General features: G+C 45.4%; 4 protein-coding genes across 4 annotated transcripts; 1 reads left to right on the top strand and 3 right to left on the bottom strand.

Annotated features, from left to right (window-relative positions):
* Positions 1-48: 48 nt before the first annotated feature.
* GL218_05485 (SWR1-complex protein 4) lies at positions 49-1,893 on the bottom strand (the record flags this gene model as incomplete). The annotated part of the gene is made up of 1 exon (XM_033582149.1): positions 49-1,893. One exon carries the CDS (start codon positions 1,891-1,893, stop codon positions 49-51), a length of 1,845 nt encoding a protein of 614 aa, XP_033435025.1.
* A 756-nt stretch (positions 1,894-2,649) lies between these two features.
* GL218_05484 (putative membrane protein C16E9.09c) lies at positions 2,650-3,601 on the top strand (the record flags this gene model as incomplete). The annotated part of the gene is made up of 3 exons (XM_033582148.1): positions 2,650-2,853; positions 2,910-3,275; positions 3,452-3,601. The coding sequence occupies 3 exons, from the start codon at positions 2,650-2,652 to the stop codon at positions 3,599-3,601; spliced, it is 720 nt and encodes a 239-aa protein (XP_033435026.1).
* A 1,500-nt stretch (positions 3,602-5,101) lies between these two features.
* GL218_05483 (Casein kinase I like protein 1) lies at positions 5,102-6,372 on the bottom strand (the record flags this gene model as incomplete). Its single annotated transcript, XM_033582147.1, has 4 exons — positions 5,102-5,794; positions 5,850-5,998; positions 6,060-6,129; positions 6,244-6,372. The coding sequence occupies 4 exons, from the start codon at positions 6,370-6,372 to the stop codon at positions 5,102-5,104; spliced, it is 1,041 nt and encodes a 346-aa protein (XP_033435019.1).
* Positions 6,373-11,431: 5,059 nt separating this feature from the next.
* GL218_05482 (Fe-S cluster assembly protein dre2) lies at positions 11,432-12,523 on the bottom strand (the record flags this gene model as incomplete). The annotated part of the gene is made up of 2 exons (XM_033582146.1): positions 11,432-11,739; positions 11,797-12,523. The coding sequence occupies 2 exons, from the start codon at positions 12,521-12,523 to the stop codon at positions 11,432-11,434; spliced, it is 1,035 nt and encodes a 344-aa protein (XP_033435020.1).
* Between the last annotated feature and the right edge of the window lie 269 nt (positions 12,524-12,792).

The following is a 12,792-nucleotide window of genomic DNA, read 5'->3' as shown; positions in this document are numbered from 1 at the left end:
CTCTTCCTCGTACCTCATCTCAGCCTTATTTTCACACTGCATATGGCCCTACTTCTTCTGTCTCTTAGCGCTCTTATCGCTACTAGCGCTCAGAACGCTAGCACTTCTCTTGTGCCCATTACTGCTCTCCGGTCGCAGTCCCTTATCCTCAGCCTTGCTCTCCGCATCATCTGCATTTGCAGTTCCTCCACTCTCGTCGTTAACATCTCCGTTCGTTGCACTATTAGTCGCAAATGCCTCGCCATTAGTCTTTCCAGCAGCATCTCCGTCAGTCACGATATCTTCCTTCTTATCCTCACCATTCGTCGTAGCAGTACCCTCCGACTCTCTAGATTTAACTTCACTCTCTGGTTGTGAAGGGGCCAGGGCTTTCTCACGCTCAGCCTTCTTAGCTTTCTCGAGCTTAATCTCGGCGTCAATCTTGTCGTTCATCTTTCGCATGTCTAGGAGTATGCCAATAGAATTGAGCAACTTCTCCATTTCCTCCACTACTGCCCTCGTAGGCATGTTGAGTCTGCTCGGGATATCCAGCTCGGCTAGGGTATTGGTAATACGTTGATGCTGAGCATTACTTTTTGTTGTGAGGATCTTATTTATTCGTTCGTAACGGAACGTTGGCCCCGAGGGCAAACGATCGTGGTGTGATACACCGTAGATTTGTTCTTCTTGTTCGGTGAGCTTCTTTCTCTCGGGCTGGGCCCCCTTCTTGGCAGGACGTTCGGGACGCTCGCCGCCTCCGATAGAATCACGATGACCCGTTGACGAAGCTGCGATGCTCTCCCGGCGGGTTTCTGATATTGGAGTAGAGTTGGGGTGATTAGAGGGGTGCGCCGAGGGATGAGCTGATGCAGGCGTATTCGCACCAGCTTCCATGAGTGACTTTCGTTTCTTAGTCTTGTCCACATTCATGAGATTCTGAAGAAGCGTTTGCAATCCAGCGCTGGACTTGAACGCATTGATATCTTGTTCCGTATGCGGGTAGTCAAGGCGGTTGTAAAGCTCACGACGTTCTTGGTTGAGCTTCTCTTGGCGGGCAAGTATTCGGCGTACTTCAACAAGTAGCAATTCTTCCTCCTGAGCTTCGTCCCTAGATCTCGACAAGGCTTCTGCTGCGAAAATCTTGCGTTTTGTCTCCGAGACGGGGTTGAAATTAGCCATGACCTCGTGAAGCGCAAATTCAGCTTGGGTCATGTATTGAACAGGCTTCTGGACAGCCATCATCTTTGCCGCAACTTCATAGTACCGAGCTTTTAGATCCTCTAAAGTCCGCATTTTAGGTGCCGGGACTACGGCAGTCTTAGGGTCGGTAGTGTCTGCCCCTTCGCCATTCGTTATATTATCGTCTAGCTTCGGTTGATAATCATATCTATCCCATATTAAAGGCCACCTAAGGTCGAAGTTTCTAGCAAGATCGAACAGGTAATCTGTTTCATCCTTCGTCCATTCATCGCTCTCCAAGTTAGACTTGTATTGGTCGTCGCTGTACTGAGGGATGTCCACTTGTACGTTAAACTTAGAAAACCCTGAATCTTCGAGTTCCGCTGATTTATCTCCTACGTTAGTCCCATCCTCTCCATTTTGCTCATCCTGCGGTCTTGTCTGATCTTCCGTCTGCTTCCTCCAATGCCGTAGATGTAGTGATTGATCGCTTCGCGCTGAGTTGCGGAAAGGCCGTGATTCCCATCGCGCAGCCGGCTTCCTACTTCCAAATCGCCGCTTTTTGAATGAAGATAACTCGGGAACAATTGCGATAGGATTATCGCCTCCTAAGTTTTGTACCTCCCTTGCTAAACCCTTCAAACTCGGTCGGGGGACATTCGTCTGTTTTTTGGCTGGTCGCGAACTAGCATCAAGCGGCAGGTTGAGAACATCGCGGACGTCATGGGAAGCCATTTTATGATGCTATTACTGGAGTTTCGGTAACTTTCGCCTTACTTGGTTATTAAATGGTAGAGATGACTACTGGTGGAAGCGGCGGGAGTACGAGATGGGAAGGGCGGTTTAATGGCCAAAGATGGAGATATTAAACTATATACGCGTAATAACACATGGCAGAATAATAATAAAGAGAGATCCTTCGAGATAGTGGGGACTTCTCGGCGCGTCTATTTGATGTTTCGTTTATTGAAGTGGATGACGCTATTTTTACCGTGGAAATAGAGGATCGCGCATTGATTTTTGGTGGTGCAACCGATTGATTGAGACTGCAAAAAATTATTTGAACCTTATGCGTCAAAGAGGAGTATTGAAAAACAGGGGCACATCATACTTTTCACCTGTCAGCTTAATGCACCTCACCTAGCTTTTTAGTCACGTGATTTGTTTATCAAGTTATCAAGTTATCAATACGGATCCGTATACCCCTGCAAGTTTAGTGCTACTGCTAGGGGCTCCTTTCCAGCGTTACTATAGCACTTAGACCACTACAGCACTGTCTAACCCCTGTACAGGCCATTTTTTCGAACGTGGCACATTGGAATTTAGAGTCGGCGAGAGCTTCACATAACACGGCTGGCTTTGACAATATAATCCAAATAACACCATTCGACCCGACCCGACCCGACCCGACCTGAGCAGACCCTAAATAAATCCCGATACAATCAATTGACAATAATATAATCAATTCAAAAAGTACGCTACCGAACAACGATGAGGGTGCTTCTTCCCCTCCTGATGCTGGGCTCCGTCGCCCACGCGCTCTACTTCTTCCTCGACGGCACGAACGCGAAATGCTTCTTCGAAGAGCTGCCCAAGGACACACTAGTCCTCGGGCATTACCAGGCTGAGGAGTGGGATGACAACACACACGCCTGGGCGAAGCACGACGGCATCAGTATCTACATCTCCGTTGACGTTAGTCCTCCTACTCTCACACTCCCGCCTTACCATCACATCAGTTCTTCCTCCAGCCAAGAGCACAGATGCGCAAAACAACCCCAACCATAGTGATCACACTAACCTCTTCCCCAGGAAATCTTCGACAACGACCATCGGGTAGTCTCGCAGCGGGGATCCTCGTCGGGAAAATTCACCTTCACGGCGGCCGAGTCGGGCGAGCACAAGCTCTGCTTCACGCCGAGCAGCAGCACAGCGGACGCCCAGGCTGGCTTTCGGCCGCACAACCCAACGGCGGCATCAAGCTGACCCTCGACCTCGCCATCGGCTCCTCCGAGATCGAGTCCACCGACAAGACCAAGCTCATGGACATCTCCCAGCGCATCCGCGATCTCAACGCCCGCCTCCAGGATATCCGCCGTGAGCAAATCTTCCAGCGGGTAAGTTTATTATTATTCTTTTTCTTTCTCATTTGGTATTTTTCATATTCAGTAGAAGGAAAAGACGGGATGGTAGAAAAGGGGAGTTCACTATCCTCATAGATCGTGACAGATTCGGTTTAAATATAGCCCAAGAATCCAGCAACGAAATACTAACAGTCTCTTCAAACCTATAGGAACGAGAAGCTGAGTTCCGAGATCAATCCGAGTCTACTAACTCACGTGTTGTGCGCTGGATGACTATCCAGCTTGTCGTTCTCGGTATTACATGCGCTTGGCAGCTGTCTCATCTCCGGTCTTTCTTCATCAAGCAGAAGCTTACTTAAGTCCGCGACCATCATGTTGTTATCAGGAGGCAAGGGGAGTTTTGGTTTGTACGAAAGCTGTCACGGTTAACGCAGCTTACGGTAAACGGGAGAAGGATTACGAAGGTGATGATACTTCGGGTGTTATAATTATGACCGACCGTCATGTATTGATTATATTACCATGTTAAAACGGAGGCCGTCTACCACTAACTAGATGGACACACTTGACCCATTGGAAGAATCTTACAGATAAAATTTTGTGAACTTAGGGATAGACTAGCATGAAAATGTGTATTTCCAAGGGATGGATGCCATCAAGTAGTGACAAGTGCATATTAATGATTACAGTAGTACTACTAGAAGTCAACACAATTTAGCATCACGTATCGATCAAACGCAACATAAGTCCCAATATATCTCTTTGAATCAACTTACGGTGCAACGCTCAGCACCGAAATCATTATGAATCTCTTCTTTTCTGCCCTATACCTCCCATCTACCGACTCAACACCTCCATGCTTCTCAGGCACCGACTGCGAGATCCCCTCCTACTATAGCCACTCTGCGCTTGCCCTCTTTCATATACTACTTCTGCTTAATACAAAACCCGTCTCAACCCTCGGGCCCCCTCCCCCTGCTTCTTAATTATGAACGGTGTATAAAGGGATGGGATAACAAAAAAAAACTAAACCCGATCCCAATGCTCGCCAACAGTGCAAATCCCACCAGCGCCGTGCTGCGCGCGACTAATTAAACGGCCTGTATCTATCTCATGAAAACGAGAGTCGTGAAAGGAAAAGATATTCATTCGTGTCTCGGGTAACGCCAAGCCTTGATCCTAATAAGAAATCATGTATTCGATTGGCCGTCTTCCCGAGGCTCTGTAGGGGTATTATTCCGCAAATTTGCGTAGGGTGATCCAGGCTGCGATTCAACGTGTTGATAAGTCTGTTGTTTCAAACACACACATCGAGTGTAGCAGCACTATCGAGGCTCTTAGCCCACGCAAGCAAAATCCATCGAGAAGACAACTATGGAACGACACACAACGACCAAGACTTAGTAGGATGAACACCTTAGGCCAGGATGCATTAGTAGTAATAAAAATCGGCGCAGGAACTCCATCCAGGATCAGTTCTAGTCTATAAGATCGCCAGTGTGCCACGTTAGATTGGGTTTAACCTATCACTTTATCAGCTCTATGCTCGTTGCTAATATGGGCAACGCTTGAACTAACCGCAGCAAAGAACCTTCATGAATTTCTGGAATCCTGTCGGTTGGGCCTCTGATGCTATTCCATTGCCCGCAGCTGGTGATCCCATATTCGTTTGGGGTGCCATCCTCGTCGGTAAGTTTTGGTTGCTGTTCTGGAATTGGGCTTGGGTTGAAGGAGTTGGTGTAGCCATGTCCCGAAGGCCCCCCCCGCGCTACCTCGCTGCGCTCCCGTGGCGGCGAGGGCGTTTTGCCGGCGCTTGTCCGTCGGTCTGGCTGGAGACGGAGGTGGGGGCTGCGCGGCGTTTAAACGCTCGTGAGTAAACCGCCAGGGGCATTGATACGAGATTGGTTGTGCATCTCTCTGGCAGAGACACCCGGCTGCTTATTGGGATTGTGGTAAGGTCCAGGCTTGTGCATAGCATCCCAGCCCTTGGATGACTCCTTGCTAATCTTCATCCAGTCGTACTCGCCATCTTCCACCTCACCAGTGTTCTTGAGTGCTTGGGTGAATAGCTCACGCAGGTAATCGTAGTCAGGGGTATCCTCGAAACCGAGGTTCCTCACGTAAGTAAGGTACTTGTTAAACTCCTCTGGGAAACCTTCGCATAGATCTTTTATGGGTGTGGTCTGCTTCTTTTCACCAATCTTCTCGTATTTCTGCTTATTCGTCGCAGCCTTCAGGCCCTGCCACGGAAGCCCACCTCGGAGGAAGTACATGAACACATGGCCGAGAGCTTCTAAATCGTCTCGCCGTGACTGTTCGCGTCCAAGATGGGTATTGATACTCATGTATCGGGCAGTTCCGGACAAGGACTTTCGCTCTCGATACGGAATATGCTGTTTTGTCTTCGGGTCTCGGTACTGTTTAGCCATACCAAAGTCGACGACGTGAATAACATTCGCGGCTTTGGTCCCAGGACGACCGATGAGGAAGTTGTCGGGCTTGATATCTCTGTAGATGAGATTCTTCTCGTGAATGGTTTGCACTCGGGAGAGCTAGAATCTTGTTTAGTTTCTGCGCGTAATTGATTCAAAATCCTGGATGAATTACCATTTGCTTCGCTACCATTACAACGGTCTTGATAGTGAATCTTCGGTTGCAGTGGTCGAACAGGTCTTCCAACGAGGGTCCAAGCAAATCTATGACAAGAATATTATGCAGACCTTCCTGTCCAAAATAATAGACATTAGGGATACCAGCTAAGAAACCAAGCTTGTCAGTTACAAGAAGTTTATGGATAAAACACATTAGTTAACTTACGGCATCCGACAAGAATCTTATATGTACGATATTCATCTCGTAATTGCGGCGCGTCGCTCTTCCGTGGTTCCTATCAAGAGTATGTGGTTAGAACTGGACGCCTTGTATGCTACGATAATTGAGGATTGACCAAGGAGCATAGAAACTTTGCTGAGAGCGAATGAAAATAGTCATATTTACTTACAAACTTGATGGCGACTTGCTGGTTGTTCAGTAAATTGGTGCCTTCAAAAATGACACCGAATGATCCTTCACCAATCTTCTTTCCCACCCTATAGTGGACGCCTACGACGTTTGACGACGAGGAGGCCATTGTGGATGTATGAAGCCGTTGTCGATTGGGAGTCGGGGACCAGCAGGAGACGGGAGCGATACGGTCGGAAGGGGGTTACAGGAGAGCGAATGTCGCCTGGTCCGACACGAGTATCCTAGATACTCGAAACGACTCAGAAAAACCGAAAGCTCATCCCCTCGAGTTGTGTTTAAATTAATTATGACTCGAGCAGCTGAACTGACGGGATTAGTCAATCCTTGTAGGTGGTTGTTGAGTGAATTGATAGATCGGGATGGATTGAAAAGTGACTTGAGAAAGTGAAGATCAGGAAGAGAGGAATTTGGGGAAAGCGGTCGGGGAACGGCAGTGGCTAGAGTGGCAGCAGAGTGGCTAAGGAAGTGGAAGTTGCAGGTGGTCCAACTGCGCCGCGACCCCTTTAGCCTTGATTCAAGGTGTACCTAGGTACATAAAAAGATACATACATAAAATACAATTGGGTCAATTAGGTACTTCGTACTAGCCAAATTGCAGCGTATTTTGGGCGGGGTCTAGGTAATTTTAGGTAGTGCTGGGGGGGCCACCTGAATCACCACCGGAACAGAAGCTTTACTGAAAACAGGCAGTAAAAGGCTGGGCATTGGGGCAATTGAGGCCATGGCTCCAACTCACCCGGCCAGGGTCTTGAAATTCCAATCAAGACAAGTCCGGCGCAACAATTCGATTGTCAGTTGCTGTAGTGAATAATAATCGACGAATTATAAGTAGCGTTCTTTAGAAGTAAATAAATGTACAGTTAGTTTAGTTATTACAGTGACCGTCTTTGTTTAAAAAATGTTTTACTATAAAGCATCTTTACAAAAGAGTCCAAATATATTTATTGCAACTATATGTAAAGGGGAGAAACAAATACAAAATATCGGTCTGTCCGTTACATGGTCTGGACCCTTGATTGGAAGTTGTTATTAGTTTAGGAGCTATCCCAACCTTGGTACCTCCCATGCAGCTATGCTCGTTGTTCGGCAAAATTGTTGGTGCCCCTGGCTGTAAATCCCAAAAGAAGCATTTTCTTGTCCAGAATTTTAGACAGCTAAACCGATCTTTAAAATCGCATTCACATCATCTAACAAATCTTCAATGTTCTTATCGAGATAGAGTTAAGTTAGATTATTACAGAGCAAATAAATTGCTGGCTTCCAAAAGGTTAAAATGGTTGCAAAGCATCGCATTGACGATCAATCATCACGGGCCAACAACTTTGCAGTACAAATGTATGAAGGGGGCGTGAGATTGGGGTGATCCGAACCAGACCTGACAAAGGTGCATTAGGTTTCTGTGGATGTGTAATCCGTATGTAGGTATGCTACATATTATGCATTTATTCTCAATCCGACAATACCGTAGGATCTTAACAATATCGTAAAAGGTCATTCTACTAACTAATCAATTGCCTTTCTCCAGGTTTGCGAAGAAAAGAAAAGACAAAAAAAAACCCAAATCAAGGCTCTGTACCTGAAAGAGTTCATTGGCTGTTAGAGAATTGAATACCCCAGTTGGTTAGATCTATATCAAAGCCAAGAGTTATATTCCTCCAATTATTCTCGTCTTGCAATACCTGCTGACTCCAGCCAGTTTTATGTATGTTTCTTTTTTATCACCAGTTCACCAGTTCACCATATACATATCATGAGCATCCCAAACATAACTATGATATTTATGACTTAGTTATACGTATATACTCTCTTCAGAAATAACGCCTATATATTTCAGCTGGTAAGGCGGTTATCGCCGATCTAAGTAAGGTACATACTAGATTTCGAATCCGATCGATCCGCTTGCATTTATCTCCAGTTTACCTCCGTGCTCTAATTGCGAGCTTCCTAAGCGAAATAGCTAGCTAGACGATTCAACAACTACATTACGTAGATATAAGTGCCGTGTACATAAGGAACAATAAACCCGCGTACTCGTAATGGATAAGAAACTTCTTTACCCCGGATACAGCGTCATAGACTGCTTTAATATGGTGGGTATTCATTCCAAACTCATGATATTGAGGCTCTCCAAATTGGCATACACCCACTCATAAATCATGGGCGGCTGCTTATTTAATAATCAAGATATTAAGACGAGGATACCCGAACTGTTATTGCCATCAGATAATGCGAAAATGTCCAATAAGAGAAAACTTTCATACATCAACAAAGTCGTCTTACACGAGCCAATTTCCTATCTCATGTATACGTGTATATTTACACCAGAGCCGACATAACAGGTGGATCTTCTCTGACAACTCAGTAGCAACACAGAAAATAGTTTGCTGCGCAAGGTCAGAGACACGTCGAATCCTACCCAATACTTTGCCAAGCTTGTCAACCCCATAGCTGAAAACAGCCTCACCATTGGTGCCGAGTTTTTCCGAGCGAAGCAGAGCTGAAATCGGAGCAAACATAAAAACCTGTAAGCAAGTAAGCAGGGGTTTCAGACTCAGCCACCAACATATTCCCTGTCCGGATCAGAGCTAAGTGGCGCAAGTCCCGAGCCGTTGAGATATATGCGGTCCCGATTCCTTGTTTCGACTTCATCCTATTCCGCGAATATATCTAACCTGTTCCTGTTCAATGACAAGAAGAGTATGCAGATGATAAATTTGCATTCAATGCCGACACTTCCTACGTTTCAACTGCGTCGTCAGAGGTTGCATCCCGCCGGAAGAGGGAAAGACACCAGATGCTGTCCGTGTGTCTTAGAGCGGGCCTGTAAAACAAGCACTGCATACAAGACATGTAGCTAACTTCGGTTTAAGAGAGAAAAAGGGATGTGCTACCTGTTTAGCCCTGTTTGTGTCCAAGTCATTTTATTTATAGCTCCAAAACAAGAAAGAGAAAAGTAACTGAGAGACAAAAAAAAACTTCGACTCCAAAGATTAACACCACCATATACAATCATTTGACCTAGTATTTAGAACAGGTGGCGTGTTTTATATTCTGCCTTATACTAGTCTCAAGATTAGATGTCCTTTAAAACTTAAGAGGGCCCGTCTAATCCTTAACTAGAGAAGTTGAGTTACGGTTGTCTCATTATATAAAGCTTAGGAATGATAAAACAGACACTTTAGGCTAACAGAAGGCGCTGCGCTGCCCAGCAACAATAACCCTCAAGATGACTTAGGAATGCGTTCAGACCTCAAAAATAAGCTAGCCGATATGCCTTGAGTCTGATCAGATGTTTGGGTTACAGATCACAGCAAGCAAGATTCACTTAAGTAGATCATTCATGCATATTACTGTTCTAGGGTCAGTATATATTCCGCTTATGAAATCAATAGCTACCTACCGGTATCTAGGCATATACTACCAACACAATTCGATCGATGATAGACATGATCCTCGACCTAGTTTACTCATTTACATTTCCAATTTTGTAGTTAAAGCGCCAGTGTGCAGTCTATCTAAGCTCTTTAATATAATTAATACTTACTATGAGAATCCGTGATATTTAGAGTTACATCCTTAGGTTGATATGATCTACAGCCGATCGACAAGATTGACTTCATGTTCAACGCAAGCCGAATCCTATTCGCGATTCATTTTTACAGTGTTATAATTCTACTAGGAAGTGGCGTCTTAGAATATTTGGCATATGCCTAAGGTTTACCTTTAGGTACCTTAGGGTATTGTGCCAAATGCGAGTAAATATTTCCTATTCGGTATACATGCCTTATTACCTTATGCGAGTTTTTCCTGCGTTACAGGAAGTAGTATGAAATAAACGACAAAGGAGGTAGAATTTTATCAGGGTATAAATGACTTAGGGGTTAACTTAGGGGTGGGTTCTGGAGTTGATCTACTAGGAATGAGTGAGTATATAAGATGTGAGTAGCGCCCTCGTGAGAGGGCATATAAAAAGGTAAAGAGCAGGTATCTGTAATTTAATCCATCTTGATATTCACTAGGGGTACAATATCTGATAAATATCTATGATGCGGTGTAAACCTTACGCTATTGTGTTACCCGGGGGTAACCACTAGTATAGAAAAGGCACAGAAGTGGAATTGGAGCTGGTCCTACGATTTTGATTTCTCCTATAGCTTTTTATTACACGGTACCAATGGCCTCGGATCTGATCTGAACTAAAGCCTCTGTTGTTCTACTTGACGAAAGTCTAGAATAAAATGCTATAAAACCCGATATGTCCAAGAAAGTACACAAATCATAGTAGGTGTGAAAGATTTATAATTTATCATTACACTACCTAACTTTCTCTCAATTCATAATCTGGTTATTCTTTACTACTATTATAGGATATATTGTCGTGTCTGTGAGTTCTCACACTCCTCCCTTGCTCTCGTACTTGGAAGTACCTGTTGAATGTCAGCTCGAATTATAATGGCTAAGGGTATCAAGGGCATATTGGCGCTGATTCTTTATAAGGCCAGGAATAACACAGCTATTTATAGTCACAGTCTTTGAATCCAGCTCACAGATACTCAGGAGGGGAGATTGTCGATAACTCAAAGGGATTTTCTAGTTGGAAAGTTGGACGGCTAAGCTGGGGAAGCCATTTATAGGTTTTACACGCCTCATAGATTCCATAGACATGTTTAAGTCTAGTATCTTAAGATGAAGGACTGGACATATGGTTAATTGAGGCAGGCATTAGATACCTATACATTTTCTATTGAATCACACTACTAAAACTAATTCACCGAGATGTCTTAGGGATCCTCGTATATTCTTTGGATTCAAAGGAATCTCTAAGAGTCATGTGAGGTAGAGGATTTCCGAGAAATCATAGCCAAGCTACTCGGAGAGTCGAGGCTAAAACGCAAACGAGCTGCTGAATTCATCTATAAATCCATGTATCACCATCCTTGTGGATGCATCATGCTTTGTCATGATATCGACCATGCCTTGTATAAAACCGTGTTTTTTAGTCCCCCCAAACACCTTTTCCCTTGGATATAACGCAACCAAGATTCATGCGGCCTGCAATGCTTAAGGCAATATGCTTCATCAAGTCGGTATCGTGATATAGCTTGACGGTATGTCCTATGAACCAAATGATTGAGCCGGAAATGGCTGCAGTGTTCACAATACTATCATAGTTGAACGACGTTATTCAGTAGTCGGACTTCCTCTCCAGGCTTGAATGCTGGCAGTCCTATGTAGGGGCATCCGTCACATCGGAAAGCATCACCTAGTGAGCAGTTTCCGCAGGATCCAACCTTGCCCTTTACGGTGAAGTCCACTTCGGTTAGATCGTTGGAGTCGAGCTTTAGAGCCTGAAGTTTCTCGTCGGCTTGCTTCCTTCTTGCAGCATCTTCAGCCTCGAGCTTCTGAGCCAGACCACATGTGCAATCCTTGCAAGCACGTCTTCGCTTGCCAACCTTCGGTACGCATTCCGCAGCTGCGATATAGGTTAGGACTTAGTACTGAACGAAGCTTATGGGAAAAGACTACTTACGAATAGCTAAGGGTTTATTCAAGTCTTCCTCTGTTAACAAGGTGTCCTCGTCGATTAGCTCGTCATCGTCCTCAGGAGCGTCAAAGTCATAGCTAAGGTCCACAAAGCCGACACCTGCAGGGGTCGACTTCACAGTGGGAGGCACCATGTTGAGTCTTGCATCCTTCCCGTTGGCTTGGTGGACAGTAACATTCTTTACGGCAGGGCCGGCGGCACTTCTCTTCTTGTTCTTGCCTAGTCCTAGTTTAAGAGGAACTGCAGTAGCAGCGCCATCATCTGGCTTCGAGAATCCATCGTCGCCAGGCAACAAGCCGGATAGGAGGGCCTCTCGCGCATCAGGTCCCTGACTATTCTGTGCTAGCGAGCCGTCCTGCGCTTGGATCTTTCCTCCAATTTTGAGAGTCGGTACAATCTTAGCGAAAACATCGCGATTGAGAAGGAGTGTTGATTCAGCACGCGTGCCATCGGCGTCTGTGAGGACTAAGATTAGGTCGTATGTTGCGTCGGGAAGGTTAACAAGACCGGCAGAAAGACGGTCAAGCATCTGCAAGTTGGTAACGGACTGGTCGTGGGCGGCTAAGACATTTCGTAACTTCTCCTCGTGACTTGCGATAGACGGAGGGGCAAGAAGTAAGGTTCGGGGGCCTGAGGAGCCATTTTGGGTCGGGGTTGAGCTGAATACATCGAAGTCTGATGTGTTATCGATCGTGACGATTGAGGGAGACATGATGGAGATTGTATGCGCCTGGTGCGCCTCCAAGTCGAGAATTGTTGTGGAAGGATTGTTGTGTTGGTGAATTTAATGAATGTGAGAGGTAATAGGTAATGTTACGTGCCTTATCCGCGGGGCAAAACGGTTATGGGCAAGGGCGAGGGGCAACTAGACAGTCTAGGCTTTTGAGGTTCTTTGTGATAAGAAATTCTTCAAGTTATCGGATTTGCAATTATTTATTTGGCGGTAAGGTGAATTAGTGTTCTGATTACAAATTGATTTTT

The sequence above is a fragment of the Daldinia childiae genome, assembly GCF_008694065.1.
Source record: "Daldinia childiae strain JS-1345 chromosome Unknown Scaffold5, whole genome shotgun sequence".
Classification (NCBI taxonomy): Eukaryota; Fungi; Ascomycota; class Sordariomycetes; order Xylariales; family Hypoxylaceae; genus Daldinia; species Daldinia childiae.
This window is presented reverse-complemented; position numbering and strand designations above follow the sequence as displayed.